General features: G+C 53.9%; 1 protein-coding gene across 17 annotated transcripts in view; it reads right to left on the bottom strand.

Annotated features, from left to right (window-relative positions):
- Positions 1-337: 337 nt before the first annotated feature.
- Positions 338-18,296, bottom strand: part of LOC144933954 (deformed epidermal autoregulatory factor 1 homolog) — a 53,136-nt gene continuing 35,177 nt past the window's right edge. For 2 of the 17 annotated variants that reach the window (XM_078859307.1, XM_078859305.1), the window contains exons 9-12: positions 5,078-5,439; positions 4,460-4,552; positions 3,928-4,069; positions 344-2,399 (exon numbers count right to left, since the gene is read on the bottom strand). In XM_078859307.1, the coding sequence (XP_078715433.1) occupies positions 2,164-2,399; positions 3,928-4,069; positions 4,460-4,552; positions 5,078-5,439 (833 nt within the window). In that variant the 3' untranslated portion in view covers positions 344-2,163. The other 15 variants (XM_078859322.1, XM_078859310.1, XM_078859308.1 and 12 more) reach the window with 14 other exon arrangements.

Raw genomic sequence — 18,296 nt, forward strand, 5'->3', positions numbered from 1 at the left:
CACCGCCGACCCTCGCCACCGCCGACACTCGCCACCGCCGACACTCGCCACCGCCGACCCTCGCCACCGCCGACCCTCGCCACCGCCGACACTCGCCACCGCCGACACTCGCCACCGCCGACACTCGCCACCGCCGACACTCGCCACCGCCGACCCTCGCCACCGCCGACACTCGCCACCGCCGACACTCGCCACCGCCGACACTCGCCACCGCCGACCCTCGCCACCGCCGACACTCGCCACCGCCGACACTCGCCACCGCCGACCCTCGCCACCGCCGACACTCGCCACCGCCGACCCTCGCCACCGCCGACACTCGCCACCACCGACACTCGCCACCACCGACCCTCGCCACCACCGACACTCGCCACCGCCGACCCTCGCCACCACCGACCCTCGCCACCACCGACACTCGCCACCACCGACCCTCGCCACCACCGACCCTCGCCACCACCGACACTCGCCACCGCCGACCCTCGCCACCACCGACCCTCGCCACCACCGACCCTCGCCACCACCGACACTCGCCACCACCGACCCTCGCCACCACCGACCCTCGCCACCACCGACCCTCGCCACCACCGACCCTCGCCACCACCGACCCTCGCCACCACCGACCCTCGCCACCACCGACCCTCGCCACCACCGACCCTCGCCACCACCGACCCTCGCCACCAAAGAGGCAATCCCGAGGTGGTTCTGGCAGGGACGCCACTTCCCGTTGGCGTGGAAATGGCGTGTGGCAAAAGGTGCGGAGTGAACCGTCCAGGGACACATCCGTGACCGTTTCTGCGCTTCCAGCTGAGGCGGGCTGCGTACGAATGAACAAGTGCTCCGCGTCGTGGTGTAACGCTCGCCAAAATGAAACAAATATATTCTCGAGATCACTCGCGAGCCCACGAGCGCGCCTTCGTCAAACGCGCGGCGGCGAGCCCGCGGCTCCGCGCCACGCGGGACGCCGATTCACTCAACGAACGCTTCACCTCAATTAGATGTGCGCAAGGGGAAAACACACACACAATGCTAATTATGTTAATAATAAGAACGATAATAAGTTAAACGCCTCCGAGTGTCTCGAGACGTTTTGTTTTGAGGAGCGCCCTGCGATGGGGCGGTTCACAGCTGCTTAATAACCGTTTTGAGCGTGTTCGGTACGCACAGGGGGTGCGTTCGGTACGCACAGCGGGTGCGCACGTCGGCTGTGACTGCGATACCAAGCGGCGTGGCAATGCTTGAGCGGTGCCGTGGTTGAGCTGGAAGGTAGAGTTCTGTGGGTGAGCTGTGTGAGTGAGCCGTGTGAGTGAGCCGTGTGAGTGAGCCGTGTGGGTGAGCTGTGCGAGTGAGCTGTGTGAGTGAGCTGTGTGAGTGAGCCGTGTGGGTGAGCTGTGCGAGTGAGCTGTGTGAGTGAGCTCTGTGAGTGAGCCGTGTGGGTGAGCCGTGTGAGTGAGCTGTGTGAGTGAGCTATGTGAGTGAGCCGTGTGAGTGAGCCGTGTGAGTGAGCTGTGTGAGTGAGCTGTGTGAGTGAGCTGTGTGAGTGAGCTGTGTGAGTGAGCTATGTGAGTGAGCCGTGTGAGTGAGCCGTGTGAGTGAGCCGTGTGAGTGAGCTGTGTGAGTGAGCTCTGTGAGTGAGCTGTGTGAGTGAGCCGTGTGAGTGAGCTGTGTGAGTGAGCCGTGTGAGTGAGCCGTGCGAATGAGCTGTGTGAGTGAGCTGTGTGAGTGAGCCGTGTGAGTGAGCTGTGTGAGTGAGCCGTGTGAGTGAGCTGTGTGAGTGAGCTGTGTGAGTGAGCCGTGTGGGTGAGCTGTGTGAGTGAGCTGTGTGAGTGAGCCATGTGAGTGAGCTGTGTGAGTGAGCCGTGTGAGTGAGCCGTGTGAGTGAGCTGTGTGAGTGAGCTGTGTGAGTGAGCTGTGTGAGTGAGCCGTGTGAGTGAGCCGTGTGAGTGAGCTGTGTGGGTGAGCTGTGTGAGTGAGCTGTGTGAGTGAGCCGTGTGAGTGAGCCGTGTGAGTGAGCCGTGTGAGTGAGCCGTATGAGTGAGCTGTGTGAGTGAGCTGTGTGAGTGAGCCGTGTGAGTGAGCTGTGTGGGTGAGCCAGGGGTGAGCGGTGCCGTCTCGGCGGCGCTGGAGGGGACGAGCGACGAGCAGCGCGGGCGGAGGCGGCGCCGCGCCTCACACCTTGTCCCGGTGGTCACCCTCCGCGTCCCCGACGGCGACGTCGGCGCCCGTCGCCACCGGCGCCGTCCCCAGCGGGTGGCCGCACACGTGCTGGTGCTCCTTCCAGTCCTGCACGCGTCGCGACGGCCGCGACGGCCGCGACCAGAGGTGGGCGACGAGGTGGGCGAGGAGGCGGAGGGGGCGAGGCAGGCGGGGGAGGGACAGGGCGGAGGGAGAGGGATTTAGGAAAACTGGTGGGGGGATTGCAAGCGGGGAAGGTTGCGGGGGTTTGAAGGAGAGGTTGGGGGTCGGGGTTGGGATGTGGGGTGATGGGTGGGACTCTAAGGGGAGGCTTTGCGGGGTGGTGGGGGTGGTGGGGGTGGTGGGGGCGGTGGGATGAGAGGGGGGGGGCGCAGCACACACCATGGAACACAATCACCGGGGTGGAGGTGGTGCTGGAGGTGGTGGTGCTGGAGGTGGTGGTGCTGGAGGTGGTGGTGGTGGTGGTGAAACCGGCCAGTGCCCTGACGATTGCCCCGTGACGGTGGTGGCTGTGATTGGCAGAAAGGGGTCGTCACCCTGCCTGAAATTTAGTCGGGTTTGGCAATTTCGCTGTTCTTGTTCAAAATGTGCGGCTCTTTGCGCAGCGAGCACCGGGGGGTGCCTCCCCCGCGGGGCAGAGGGAACACGAGCACCGATTGTTTCTGACGAGAGGTTTAAATGAAGACGTGACCAAAAGACACCAATGGTGTTCATCTTGTAGCTACGCACACCGAGGCTCTGCGTCCCGAACTATCCCACACGACTTCAAAGCATCTTTGGATTTGTAAAATAGTTACCGGCAGCTCCACCGCAACTGTGCAGCGATATCACGTCTACATCTACAGCGGTCTTCATTCTGAATCTCTTTGTCTACTCTGGTGTGTCTCTCCCTCGCCTCTGTCTCCCTACCACGACGAGTCTCTCCTGTGGGTCCATTCGCTCGTGCAGGTCGCAGCGATGCCCCACATCCTGGTTCCGTCTTCCCATTCAAAATATATAAAAAATAAAAAGCGGTCAAACTCCGGCCACGTCTCCCGAGGGAGCTTTGCCAGGAGGGACCCCCCCCCCCCCACAAGGGGTTGGTGCCAGAGGGCGGATGCTGCCGCTTGTTGACCCAGTGCGTGTCCGGCTACGCTCGACTCGCGTGCTGTGGCAGCTCTCCTCAAAGTCACTTTCATGAATATTTGCCATCAACAAAACTTCACGCTGCTCACGAGCTCCCAACCTTGAGCAACACCTAGGGGCTGTGCTGCAGGGGTCACGAATGGAGTACAGGGAAATCTTGGCACCAATTCACTCCGCACTAGGCATCCTCACCCCCCCCTCCCGCATCGCATGTCTTCTACCTGATGCTCTTCTTCTCCTCCTCCCTGTCCCTCTCTCTCTCTCTCGCTCCCTAGATCACAGCTGGGGAACGCCACGATTACGCTCGGATGCATCGCTCAATTGCAGGACGGTTGTAACCCGGTCCTCTGCGTCTCTGTCCTGTCATCGAAATAATAACGGAGCATGAAGTGGAAATATTTTGCTCGTGCGGGAGAGCCCAGGACACACGCAGCCGGGGTGTGTGGATTCGCTATTAAAGAGCCGATTCATTGTCAGGGCGGCGTCTTCCCTCCGGGCGTTTAGAACCCCGGCGCCAGCACCGCTTGCACAAAATCGCGCCTCGCCCGTCACACAGAGGGTGCTCATGCGGGCACTGACCTTACGCTGGCAGAAGGTGGAACAGTAGTGTACCTTGTGGCATCCCGTGCACTCGTTCATGGCCTCGCGCCCGCAGTTTACGCACATTTGCTGGCGGAGGGAGGAGGAGAGGGCACGTTTTACTTCGCCAACGAGCGGAGAGACCCGGCAGAGCCGCGCGCCGAGAGCGCCCTTCCTGCCACAATCCGTCACTCACGTCAAAGTTGGATGACGTTTCGACCGTCATTAAAAGGGAGCGGGGGGGCTTGGGCAGGACACGTCGTGGCGAGGGGCCGGTGGGCGAGACTAGCGACGGAATGGCAGCCAAGGGGAGGGGGCGCGCCCGGGGGGGACGTTGAGAGGGAAAGGACGGAGCCACGAGATCGGCTCACGAGCAGCAGCGAGACCGAGCGGCTACACGGCAGGGCCATGAGAAACGGCTTCGGCTTGGGGAGGGATTTGTCCAACAGTGGATCGATCGTGGCTGATGATGATGGCGATGAAGCGTGATCGCTGCTCTGCTGCAACGCTTTGCGATCTTCGGATGCGTCAGGGGTGTGATTGTGTGATATGGCGCTGTCGATACCTTGATGATGAGTTCGGTTTTCCCATCGCCCAGCTCCACGCGTTGGAAATGGAGTTGAGACTCAAGGCGCGCGTGGTACGGGTTCAGCACCTGCTGCGAGGGCACACGCACGCAAGCACACACACACACGCACATACGCGTCCGCAAACGCACGTACGTGCAAAAGCACGCGCACACATGTGCACACAATATAGTTATTACGGTCACAAAACAAACACTGTACACTGTGATGGTCTCAGCCCGGTCAGCGATGACTGCACAAATAAATAAAAACATTCAATTTTGTTCTGCAATTCATTTGGATACATTTTGGCAATGAAAACTACAATTTCACTTTTATTGTAAAGGGGCGAACGTTGCTCTCAGTTGCAGAGCAGGGAGCAAATCGCTGCCTCCTTCTGCGCCAACTGCACCATAGTTCACTTCAAGGGATCTCAAGAGGTCGCTCTGTGATATGCACTATCGTGGGCTTTTCTCTAAAACGAAGGTCAATAATGCTCTGCGAGACATCCAAATGGATGCTTTGTCTCGTGACACCAAGCTGATGAGAGCACAGTCGGTGCTCATGCTACTGCCCTCTCGCCCGTTGCCCTCCTCTCTGCCGCCCTCCACACTTACCTCAGCCCTCTCCGCTTCAGCCTGCAGCCTCGCCTGGGCCATCGCGGCCTCCTGTTTCGCCTGCTCCAAGGCAGCCTTGAGCTGCTGCGCTGTGCTGATGAGCGAGCTGACCATCTCCTCCAGGTACTGCCACTGCCTCTGCTGCTGCTGCAACAGGTGCTGGTTCTGCTGCTGCTGCTGCTGATCCAGGTGATCCTCCTCCTGCTGCTGCTCATCCTGCTGCTGCTGCTGCTGGTGGTGCTGCTCCACGTGAGACGTGAGCTCGGAGTGCGGACACTCGAGGCCCAGCAGCTGCGGCGTCGGAGACACGGGCTTCCCGGCATGCGGTGACGTCACGTTCAGCGGAGGGAGAGGAGACAGCGCTGCGACGACGACAGGGACGACGGACAGCATCAGAACAGCAGTGACAATCCACGCCAAGCGCGACTGCGCTGCCTCCATCCTAGCAAAATTTAAATGACACCTTTAAATTATAATATTTCCTTAATTTACTACTTCACTCTCAAAAGAGTTATTGATATAGGTTCACAAATACTAATCACCACGATATTGTAGCTAAAATACCAGAAAATTTGACAAAATCAGCGACTATAAAAACACGAGCAGCGACGAACACAACAGCGCGTGCTTGTAGCACGTGCAGACGAAACCACGTGACTCAAAGCGTCACTGTAGTTGAGTAATAATGACAGCGCTGACCGGAGCGCATTAGAAGGTTCAAAAAGTCAATTAGCATAGGTAGTTATATTGTGTATGTAAGCTGGGCTTAGTTATATGAACAAAAATGTATTTTGTTGTTGTTATAACTAACTACAGGGATATTAAAAAAAGTACAAAATTTATGCTGAAACACTGCACAGAAACTGTATAGACAGTCATTTTGGTGTCACCCCCTCTGATGGTGTCACCCGGTGCAGCAAGCACCCCCCGCACCCCCCTCGTGACGCCACTGCCCTTAGTAACCCCATTTCCATGGCCGGCATGCCCACACCCTGTCCTGTAGGGGCCAGCACTGCACGCCGAGCGTGGTGCCATCCAGCGCTGTCGATCAGCGCTCACCGAGCCCCTCTAGGGCCGGTACTGCAACCACATCCTCGTGGTGTCCGCGATGTTACGACACCACACGCCGTGACCCTCTAGGGCCGGCATTACTCAGTGACATCCCGCAATGTCACTACATTTGTACATTACCTACTCTACAGAGTATAGGATTTGAAAGTTATCAATTCTACATACGATTCAATATGTGTGCTATGCGATTGTGATCGATAAATTAACGGACCGCTAGACCCACTGCGACTCACATTGCGATTTTATAACCAAAGCAACGTGGGAACCGAACGGCCACGTTTGCCTTCGCAGCCATTCTCAAGTTGGGCAGCAGCAGTCGGCAGAGCTGCGGCTACACGCGGTGATGCCGATCGCCCAAGTCCTGGAACGTCTCGGCAGATGCCGCTCAACTCGGGAGAACCGGGGCAAACGTCTCCAGCTCCGGTAAAAATTATTTGCCCACCCCGAAGACACAAGCGGAGCTTCGAGTTAATGGTTTTAATGGGAGGGCAATTACCAAAGTAGCAAAATAATCGTTAGAACACAAAGGAATTCATATCCACTAAAAATACACGCGCACACATGCACAGAATGCATGAATGCTGCCGACATTGTTTCGCGTCCGCGCGGGGCTGCGTGGTCGGCGTAGGACACGAGCGAAGCGTGGGAAGAGAGCGACGCGGGGGTCAAGGGGGACGAGGGGGGCGGTGCGAGCGCAGGCACGGTCGCCTGCCGTCAAGGTCTCTCGCAATCGCTCGGCGTAACGCAAGGCAGTGGCCAAAAACGCGTAAACAAGCACAACGCACGCACAACGTGGAAACGATGCGGAGCAGGAAAGCGCGAGCCCGCAATTCAAGACGAATGATATTAATAACGATAAACCCAGGGTAGCGCATAAACGATGCATCACTTGTGGCACAAGCGCCCGTGGGGTCTCGCCAACGCAGGCCCGCGCGAGTCTCCACTGAACGACGTCAATCTTCTCTAACGGGCGTCTCAGGACCCGGCGAGAGTGGCGGCCAAACTCAAGAAAGTCCCGCTTAAGCACGCCTGCTGAGATGCACGGCACGGTAAGCGGCTCGCAAAGTGAGACGGCGGCAATTTCCTGCAAGGACGTCCCGTCCTATTGTGGAACACGCGACTGTGACGCGCGCCCATCCGTCAGCGCGGAAAATAATCGCAGTCGTTCACTCCGCATTCATAATCAGAAGCGAAGCGTGAAGACGCTGTGAATGGGAGCGAACGAACGAACGACCGCCGGCCTCAAGCAGGTGTGGAGCAACGGGGAGGGAGCTTCAGCGGGAATTGGCCCCAAGAGGTGAAGAACGCTGCGCCGCTACTCAGCCGCCCGTTGCACCTGCGACGAGCGAGCGGCTTCTGACGGCCGCATCTCCTGCTGAAGCGGCAACACAAGGGAACCGGAACGACGATCCAACGGGGAAAATAAAACGGTCGACGATGGGGACTTCACGATTCACCCCCTCAACGATTCGATTGTTACGATTCTTGGTCACGATTTGTCCTTGCAGTGGTACGCATGGAGAGCACCTACAATGGCAACATTTGCATTTCATAATAATGTTGATAATGCTCGTTATTAACACACCAAGGGCTGTGGTAAAGTGTCAAAACTCTCTTTCCGGAGGGTGCTGCAGTGGGATAACAATAATAATAAGCTCGGTTTTTTATAGCACAATTCTCACAAGGCCTCAAAGATATTAACGTAAAATCTTAAGTTATGGAGAAAGCGGTTTAAAAAGTGTAACAGACACTGATTCCCTCGTGGACCGAGATAGGGAATTCCACAATCTCTTTTTTGCTAATGGCTGTTTGACTTTGTGTGGAATAAAACCGGAGAATCTGGAGTAAACCAACGCACAGATGGTTCCAAGAATCCAATGCCGTACGAATATTCACTAAACACCTCGCAGCCCTAGCCTACAACACCTGGTTTTCCTAGGTAGTCTCCAATCCACGTACTGAACAGGCCTAACCTTTGCCTAGTTCCTGAGATCTGATCAGATCGGGTACACACACAGTCAAAAATAATCGGTTTTAGGCATAATTGCGTGTCAGTAACGTGAGCATTATAATAATAATAAATTTTCCTCAATGAATCATTTCATTCATAGTTTACGCAAGCAACACGACACAACGCCCTAACAAAGCGTCTGGCGTTAACCATTTTACAAGTTAAGAGCTGTGTAGGTCAAAACTCAACTTATTCGTGTACAGTTTTATTCACATACATCACTAATCGCTGCCACAGATTCCGTGAATCTCTGAAGCTGATCCCGGGCAGCAGGGCCTACAGACCGGCACCAGCGGCATTCTCCAGCTCAGCGCAGCCACCACCACCGCAGCCACCGGCACGTGAGCTACCCAGCATTGCTTGCTCACTCGGTCATTGACCGGTCAATGACAAAAGGTGGAATTGTCCTTGAGTCTTAAAACAACGGAGCAAGCTTCTTAAATCCCCACCCACTGCCTCTGTCCTCCCAGCCATGTAAATGGGTTCAGTGTGGTGGGGTAAAGTGTAGGCACACCCACCTCCTCTAACACGTCTGGTCTGTGTGGAAGAGTAGACCAAATTCCCCCCCTGCCCTCCCTACAGGGGCACTCCAGAGCCTCCTTCCGCCAGCAGCGGCGTGCGCAGGCGATTGAAGGGCTGTGACTTTTGCTCTGATGACGTCCCCAGTAACGTTGCCAATTGATCGCTGCCACCTGCGTCTTCATTCAAATCATTTGCTCCGGTCAGTCGGTCGGTCACGCCGTGGTCCCTGCCGGGCGGTCGCACTCGGCATTGCGTCGGATGATTCATCATCCACTCACAGTCATCGCTGACCGATGAAAAAACAATAAACAAAAAACCAACAACCCACTTTGTCGGCAAATGTGATTGTCACTAATTCCGTTAACAGAACGACCCCAGGTGCCCCCCGGCCTGGCACACTCGGAGTCGTACGTAGCCAAGATTGGGCGGCACGCGGCGCCGCGTTCAGCGGCACGACAAAGCGGTCCGGGCAAAAGCTCAAAATCCGTTCCAAGTTTTTTAATGAAGTGCGGTGATTAGTTCCGTATACAATGGCGTGGCGAGGACACATCTGCCCAGGATTTCCACACTGTCAGGTGCGCCCAAGATATTTATCTACTGATGAACCTATTTCATCATTGGCATTGTACCGTTTCCTCATTGCGCCGTGAACTGTGATTGAGAGCCAAGAGGGAAGTTCAATTGCAGATTTCTATCCTGACAGATTACACGTGACAGTTGGCAGTGTGCGAGTACTTAAACACAAGCACTTATTTTACAGAGCGATCAATGTGACTACATTTTTCGTGACTATTTTACAGTCACTTTGTCAATCGCCAGCTGGATCGTGCCGGTCGTGGGGGTCGTTAGACCATACTTCACCACGCTCGTCAGTCCCAATTGGTGAAGGCAGTGCCCAGAACCGGTATCGACGTCATTCACTACTGATGTCAGCCTTGGCCAGGAATCAAACTCTGTTTGCCGGGGTCGCCGTACGCATGACAACGCACGCGTTATCACATACATACTTTAAAACACCACCCACCTCTCCAAATCTGCAAGTCTCCTACCCCTCATATACAGCATCCAGAAACAGAATCACAAATTAGATGCATAAATCAATAAATACATAAATCCGCATTGTATTCTATAAACAGGAGTAGATGTATTCAAAACATGCCACTGGATGCGCAATCAACTACTGTACTTTACCATGGCCAAGCACGTACAAAGACAAAGACCCCTCCCCCCGTATAGCCTTAACAGACTACTGGGGCAAGTGCTTTTAACGAGCATTAATGACAGCTAACACGGCACACGAGGGGGTGGTGGCAAGCGCCACGCCTGGCCGCCTTTGTCTCCCCGATGCTGATGTTTACCCACCACACCAAGTACTCATTTGAGACCGACTCCACCTAGGGGAGGCCCAAGACAGGTTCAGATAATTGTCACTGATGTTGGCCATGAGCGGGAATCGAACTCGGTCGCCGGGTTCGTAGCGCGATGCCCTAGTCAATCCACTACCGCCCGGCGACCAGAAGAAACACAAACACATGCGTATACAGAACGTTCATATTTTAACGTGGATGTAATTGATGTACGACTGGATAGAAATAAAACGAGACCACCGATAGTGACATTGCCATTACTAAATAAAATGTCTTCAAAATTGCTCAATATTGTAATTTTTCTTATTTTAATGCATTTTTGCACGAACCGTTCGCGATTCCGTTGCAAAAAACGTCGGTTCATTTGATGGACAAATGCAAGTGGCACGCAGGCAGTTCAACACCCAGGTTATAATTTGCGATCTGTGAACATCGAACCCCATGACAAAATGACATCGGTAGGGCCCATTTTAATTGCTGCACGGCAGTCGTGTCTTGCATCCGAAGTGAAGCAGAGCTCGACGCCTAAAACCTGCAGCGATAATTGTAGTCTTGGCGCGCCATGCGTGCGTCTCAGCGCATGTTTATCTCCACGCCGGACACATACGCAGCGTGTATAATTATTTGCTCGTAAATGTGTTCACACGTGCGAGCGTCACACGTTCGCACGTGCGCGTTGCAATCAAAGGCTTTCAATCAACCCACACGCGCTTGGAATGTTCTCCCTCTAAAAATAACAGGTGTGCTTGGGAGCAATTACGTAACGTAATTATCGTGGAACACAATGCACGATTGTGTTGAGCGCGAAGGGCGGTCGGTAATGGAGCACGACCGACGGCGCCCGGACGAGCAAATCGACGTGCGGATGATGTTTGATGTCCGTAGTCCGCCTCCGCCGACCGCAGCAAACGCTCGACCAGGAGCCGGCAGGACGACGCCACGCACCGCTCCTGGCACCGCGCCGGCCAGCGTGCTCCTCTTCGTCGTAAGCCATCGTCACTCCACTGCTGGCTGAAGGCCATCTTCGAAGAAGTCGGTCTTCGGGTGTCTCCGTTTCACCGCTGCCCCCTCCGGAGATGGCCTTGCCTTCAGCGCCTTTGAGCCGCTAGTCGAGATGAGTCCGAGGACGTTGAGTACGCGGCGTGGAGTTCTCACGTGGCGTGCGTGCGAGGCGCAGTGGGAGTCGTGCCTCCCTGCTGTTCGACTGCAGCGCCACCTGTTCACGCTGCTATTTAAATCCACCCGGCAGCCGCACACCCAGCTGATGCCATCGTCGTCGTGCCATCGCTCTCGGTGGACGCCCTCCCGAATGCGTTCCACTCCTCGGCTGCGGCTCCGTCGTGACTCTTGACCACGGGCCATCGCCCCTTCGAGCCGGGACGCGTCCTGCCCAATGCCACTTGCTCTGCTGAACCGTTTGGATGACATCAACCTGCGTTATGTTCTCAAATCCACGTGCTCATCTTTCAAACACTCGACGCAATTCCAATCATGCGTCTCTGCACGCCTCTTTGTCCACGTGTCAGTTGTTTCTCTGTTTGTTAATGACCGTGTTGCTGAACCGTGCGTCATAGTGGGCAGGACGCACCCATTGAGAGTTTCCTTCTCTACGCGCATTGTTGCGTTGCTTTTCATCACCGAGTTCAGCTTTCCCAAACCATCTGCTTTGGTGTGCCTCAGTATTACACGAGAGCGACTGCAACTACGAACACCGAACCATAGCCCATGCAGCTTCGCACTGCCCCAAAAGTAATGTGGAAGTCAGTGTATCTGCAATTTACCAACTTTTCCCAGACCAAGCAATTGAATGGCTTCAATCAATTACAAATGAATCTCTCATACATAGTTGATATTCAGTGGACATCATAACCATCATTATCATTTTAAATCATGTCTGACTTCAATAGGTGTCCTCGGGAAACGTACTCTGCTGTGTTTCCCACTGTGCCCCTAGGATAGATTTACAGACACAGAGACACAGGGGCAACCCTGAAACGGCTCGCTCATGCTACTGCTGTCAGAAGGCAGCTACGAGAGTTCCTTCACAGGGCATTTGGGCTACCGAATAAGAATCTTTCATTTATTCAGAATATGTATTTATATTGGAGGAATCCGATGAGATATGAAGATGTCCAATGGCCAGACATGATGTTGCAAGACGTGGGAGTAGCCACACTTTACCCAACCACACGCGGCCTGCCGATAGACTGTCGTGAACTGCTGGGTGGACAAGGGCAGCGGAGGTGGGAGGGGCAGATTTTATAAACTTGTTTCAACTGCCACGCCGGGAGATAGAACAGAGGATCTCTGTATTTTAAATCCAGTGTGCTGACCATTCAAGCATGGCAGTGTCGTATGGAACCAACGGAATCAAAATTCTCTCGCACGAACAACAAGGACAAGCGTAGAGACTGTTTATGTTCAACCGCATGGTGATGGGAGGAAGAGTTATATTCTTTGTCGTAATTAAAGCAATGGGACTGGCGCGCACGCGCGTACCGCATTATCCACCGTGGCACATCACCCCGAGCTGTCAGCGCCACCAAAATACAAACAATAATAAGATTACTTATATTCATAATACGTTTTATATCACGGCGGCGCATAACTCAGAGCCTTCAGCAACGCCAAAATCCAAGCGAGTTGCTGCATCGCCGCAGCCAACAATGGAACGGTTGTTTTTATTCTCATGTGCAAATGTTCAATTTACTACTCGGGCTTCGGATGACTGCACATACTAAAGGCGAGACATACGGATAATCGTGGCCAAAACAAAAGTGAGATTTAATCAAAGCCTTTCATATTTAATTAGCTTTTCTCATATATATATATATATATATTTTTTACAATACATAGCCCATAGTTTAAATGGAGTACTCTTGCCAATAACCTTGGATGACACTGCTGTGTTTATTTAACAAGTCTGTTGGAGAGGTCCTTAAAGGTTGCACCTGGTCCAAAGATTGCTTTCTAAAACAGATGCTGCTGCCGGATAACACTGGCCCGGAGAGTTGATCGGTCGATCAACTCAAATAAAGCTCATACCCAATCTCGTTACCCATTGCCATGGAGCATCATGGGTAAAAGCATATATAACCATATTCAAAGAAAATAATATTTCATTTGAACCTATCTACGTGACTTTACCGAAAGACCCAAAGAATATGAATTCCTGCAGTCACGAAAGCTTTCAGGTATATAAACCAGCCATACTTTACGTCCTCCACATATACATAATAATAATAATAAAATAATGTCTTAGTCCATCAGCCAATTGCCTTCCCAGACCAACACCATGAAGCAGCATTTGCTCCAGCAACCTTACTGCTCTCATCAGCAGAGCCAGGCTTATGGTCAGCGATGTGGAGACAGGGAAAGGCAATTGCATGAAGATGGTGACCAAAAGCACATTCAAGGTGAGCCGCCCATTTCCCGAACTCATACGCAGCGCAAAGAGGCGACTTCCTCGCTGAGGGCAGCGGCACGAGCTCACCGCTACACGTACAGCTTCGCTTGCCAACAGCGGACAGATCGCCCGCTGTGAGCAAGCGGCGTGGAAACCCGATCGATGTTCCATGTGCGGAGTCCTCTGCCCTGGCCACCGATTTTAACATCGCAGCGATGAGCAAGACGGCAGAACAAGTATGCGAGCGATGTGAAAAATATACGCGCAATCTAAGCACGGGCACGAGAATCCTTCTGCCTCCATCCTTCCCCACTCTCTCTCTCTCCACTGCAATTCTTCGGTGCGAAGTGCACAAAACATAAATCATCGACGGCGGGGTTTGAGCCAGAAATGGATCCCTGGAGGCCGTCGCAAATCTCCAGGGCTGCGCTGAGATTGTGCCGGCCAGGGGTCACAGGTCACGGAAGGCTTCCCGTCTCCCCCAAGCCGAGCGCCGGGAACTCGGACGCTCGGTCACGCTGCTGGCGCGGAGCCACGCCGATTGCCGGCGAAAGGCAACGACCTTTGTTTTCTAAAATAATTGTTCTGCGATGCCACGCTGGCGGTGGTGTATAAGCACAACTAGCTTAAACGCAACACGTTTGTCAATAACGCTGGCCCGAGGCTCCGTTTGGTCTCGCGTTGATTTTAACTGAGACTGAAAACACGATAACTAAAAAAAAATTCAATGCACCGTGATCAAAGCTGCTTTAAAGATCGATCGTCAACACGGCATTGATGACCGTGAAGATTTTTTGTTTATACAAAACACTCAAACTCCTTCGTTCAAGATGTTTCAACCTTTACATTCTGGTGCGGACATTATTACGCAATGCGATTTGACTTGTTTTGCGTAATGGGGAAAGAAGGGCGCGTTTTAATAAGTAACACGACAAACCCATAGTTGGACGTCCGTGCACGAACGCAGGCAGTGCAAGCACATAATGAAATTTCCCAAAAGCCATCAATTCAGCCATTTTCTCGCTCTCTCTCCCTCTCTCTCCCTCTCTCTCCCTCTCTCTCCATCCCCGTCCACCTCTCCGGACGCTACGGGGATTAGGCCGCAGCAAAAGTGCGGTCACGGCACGGGCTCTAAATTAACGCGCGTCATCTTCCTACCCAGCCACATGACAGCCCAAACGCGCGACAGGCAGCGCACCCGCTCTGCACACCTTGCGTCGGCCTCAAACCGAGATGAACGACGATTTCCAAAGCGCAGGCAGCCGGTGGGGAGAGATGTCCAGCTGCTTACAGAGGGAAAACCGCGGGGAGATCTCTCTGCGGGCACGCGCCGTGTATGCACGTATGCGTGTACGTATCATACGCGTGCACACGTGTGCGCGTGTACGCAAGTGCGCGTGCGTGTACTCGCTCCAAAACCGCGAACATTTCGGGTCCCAATTATCAACGCATGCCACCGATTGAAGATTTCAGCACACTGTACGGACTGGCTCTTCGACTGATTTTATGTTTTAAGCCCCTTTAAAACCAATTGTCCAGCGCACACAAAATCCAATTACCAAGATTCGTGCTGTAACCTTTCTGGTGCAGTTACTTAGAAGTAATCTTTTATATATTAATGACGATATAGTTTTCTCACCCAAGACCTCACAGACCATTAGCCAGGCACGAACAAGCCGGCCGTGACCGGGGCCGAGGCAATTGCCTCGGCTGTCGCTTTGTCGGGTTTTGCCAAACACACCGTGGCTCGTAGCGCCGACGCGCCGCACGATCGAGCGAGCGCGGCCCCCGGGCGGCTCCATAGAGACGCCCTCGGGGGGGGGGGGGCCCACGGGGGGGGGGGGGGGGCCCACGAAAGCCGAGGCAACGCTGCGAGCGTTCGCACCACGGAGCGTGGCCACGTCCGGCAGGGCCATTCGGCTGCCGGCGATTTCGGCCCAAGTGCGAGCGCAGAGTCGTTCCGTTCGGTTTGCCGGCGTCCGTTGCTCCCGCGTGCTGTTAGCCACCCGCGTGCTCAATGTCCATCCCGCGCCTTGCGCCACACGTTGATGGCGTCCTCTAGCTGGCGAAATGCGGCACGTCTTCATTACTTTGCTTCGCGAGAAACGGTACCGATGTCCGTAGCTCGTGTCAACGTTTAAAGCGTTAAATGTTTGGCAGCTGCTGGCAGCTGGGCCACTCTCGCCATTCGCTTCAGAGGTGGCTGGTGAGCGTCGCCGATGATCAGTTTGAGTTGAAGAGTTCAGGAGCTGACGGTCAATTGAAAGCCATATTTAATTTAATTATTTTAGCAATAATAAAAACAGAATTTGAACAATAAAGGAGGCACTACTTGTTTTCTATTTGACTCACTCGGTGAAATGCACGTGCTGGCTCGCTGCAACGGTGCTCGGGAGCCTGAGCACCGAAGTGACGCTTCTGCACTAAGGCTGCAACGAGCCGAGATAATTCCACTTGACTGTGAAACGGCAGCAGCACGTCCCGTGTCACCGAAGCGACACAATTCTGGCTCGGTGGCGCCGCAACCTTCACACGGGCACTCAAGCCGCGAGCGTTCTCGCCGAGCCGCGGTCACGCCGCGACGTTCTGCCACGACGCCGCGGCGACCAATAAGTGGCGGCCGCTGGAGACGATCGGCGCTCGCCGTGCACCTTCACCCCCGGAGCTGTCGGCTCGGGACCACCTCCACGCACAACGTGACCGTGGGTGCCCTACGGAACGGCCCGAAACCAGCGTGACAGACAAGTCGTGAGCAAAGCAAAATGCTCTCACAAGGATAATTTTAGCTTGTGCAGAATATTAAACAAGGCAGACTTCGCTTTCAAATTAAAAGCCACCACGTGATTTTTCAAATCTCTTCGATGACTCTTTTGTAAATGAAGGTGGCAGTGATTACTGATTAGTATGTTTCCGTGGTTTAAATTAATTACCAGTGGCATTCTCATGCAGGGAACATATGGCTGTGCTGTTCCCCCTTCAGGACCAAGACAGTTCTGTGAGTCTTGGTAAAGACAGCGCCGCCTCTGCCAGGTTTCTACGCCGGTCGATTTAAATCCCTCTCTCTGGCGTGGCTCTCCTGTGGCGGGGGGGGGGGCACTCCCGCTCCCTCCCAGAGCACGCATCTCCCCAGCGCGCAAGCCCAGAGGCACGGTCCATGACGAGCCCGTTGCGTGGCACACGATGGCACAGAGGGGGCCTCGTAGCCCGTAATTTAGACTGCGGGAATCACACGGCACGTCCCTCGCGAGACAATTGCTGCGCTGCGGTTGATAATCTCCCATGGCCGGTTCCACGCCCTTTATAATTCTGAACACGCAGACCTTATCCAGTCGTCGCACTCTCCTTGGCAAAATAAGAATTTTGATGGCAAACACCGCAGCCTTCAGTCGCGTTTGGAATTTGGTTTGAACTTCACGGGTAAGATCTTAACCAGCTAATAACGGTGGGGTGACTCTGAGTGCACGCGACCGGATCACGAGGCTGCAGGGGCACGGTCGGCTCGTAGCCTCGCAATGTTGCGGCTCGTCTCCGGTCATCGGCTCTGCTGATGCGGACGGCGGATGTGCTTCGCGAATACGTTTTTTCCTATTGTGAGGCCACAGCTTCCGATATTAAATATGCTGTGAGGCCGTTTAAATTTCAGGAATCCACGTGCTCAGCAGTTAAAAACCAGCACACCATCAGCAAGCCAGGAAAATTGCATGCAGGGGATTCCAAAGAAAACGTCTACACCTCAAAACGAAGTGAATTATATTTTATTTTTTCTAACCTTGTTTATTTCGTGACCTCGTTCAGTTCGGTTCTTGACATTATTTTTCAATTTTGTAACGCGAAAACACATGTCAACAACTCTGGCCACACGCTGACACCTCAATCAGAATGAGTAGAGAATGAAACATTCCTCTCCTTCACAGCAGAAGCCATTATATTTCTCTTCAGGTTTCCTACGGTGGTCCCCCATGGGGGCCTTGAATCATGGGAACACGAGGACCGTGAAACCCACGCTGCGTTACGGGGAGGTTGGTGGGGACTGGACGGTGTGGCGTTGGGGACAGTCCACCTAACACACACCTCGTACCGAGTGACAACATAAAATATCGCTGCCACAAAGGTCTCTCGCCTGCCAAGAAATTGGTCCCAGTGGTGAGGGAGGTGGCACGGATTGGCTGGCAATCCTGCCACTGCGTACGCGGTGGCTGTGCAACTGCTGCACGTGGCCGCCTGTAGTCTGGCACTGTGGAGGCAGCAGCCAGGTTTGGTGGATCACCCTGAACCTAGAAAGGGCCATTGCCTGAAAGTTACCTTTTATCTATTCAAATATACATATATACCCATGTTCTTTTAGGGCAGCATTATTGATGAATCTGTTGAGTTTTTGGAATTTGTGTTTGTGCACCACTGCCAAGAATGCAGTCCGAACATAATTTGTAGTTTTCAGCATGTCTGTATAAAAATAAACGGTATGAGACACAACGCAATTTGCGTTCACCTTTAACGGTTTGTGGTAATAATAGGCGACGTCCCCCGTGCCATGCTCACACATTTCATTACGACCATCCGGCCGCGCGCTAGCTTCGCGACGGCGTTATTGGCGTCCAAGCAGGTTAATAATCCACGAGCATTGGCGTCCAAGCAGGGTAATAATCCACGAACACGAAGCCAGCACCGCTGCCGCCGGCCGCAGAATGCCGCCGCCACAGTCATCGAATCATTTTTTTTCGTGAAAAATAAAATTGTAAACGCGTGCCGTGTGAATGAAATTGAGTAGAAGTAAATGTGAAATCATACAAAGTCAAGCGAAGGTCGAATAAAAACATCACTCAACACAGTTTCTCTCTGGAG

This window comes from Lampetra fluviatilis, chromosome 8 (assembly GCF_964198595.1).
Source record: "Lampetra fluviatilis chromosome 8, kcLamFluv1.1, whole genome shotgun sequence".
Lineage (NCBI taxonomy): Eukaryota > Metazoa > Chordata > Hyperoartia > Petromyzontiformes > Petromyzontidae > Lampetra > Lampetra fluviatilis.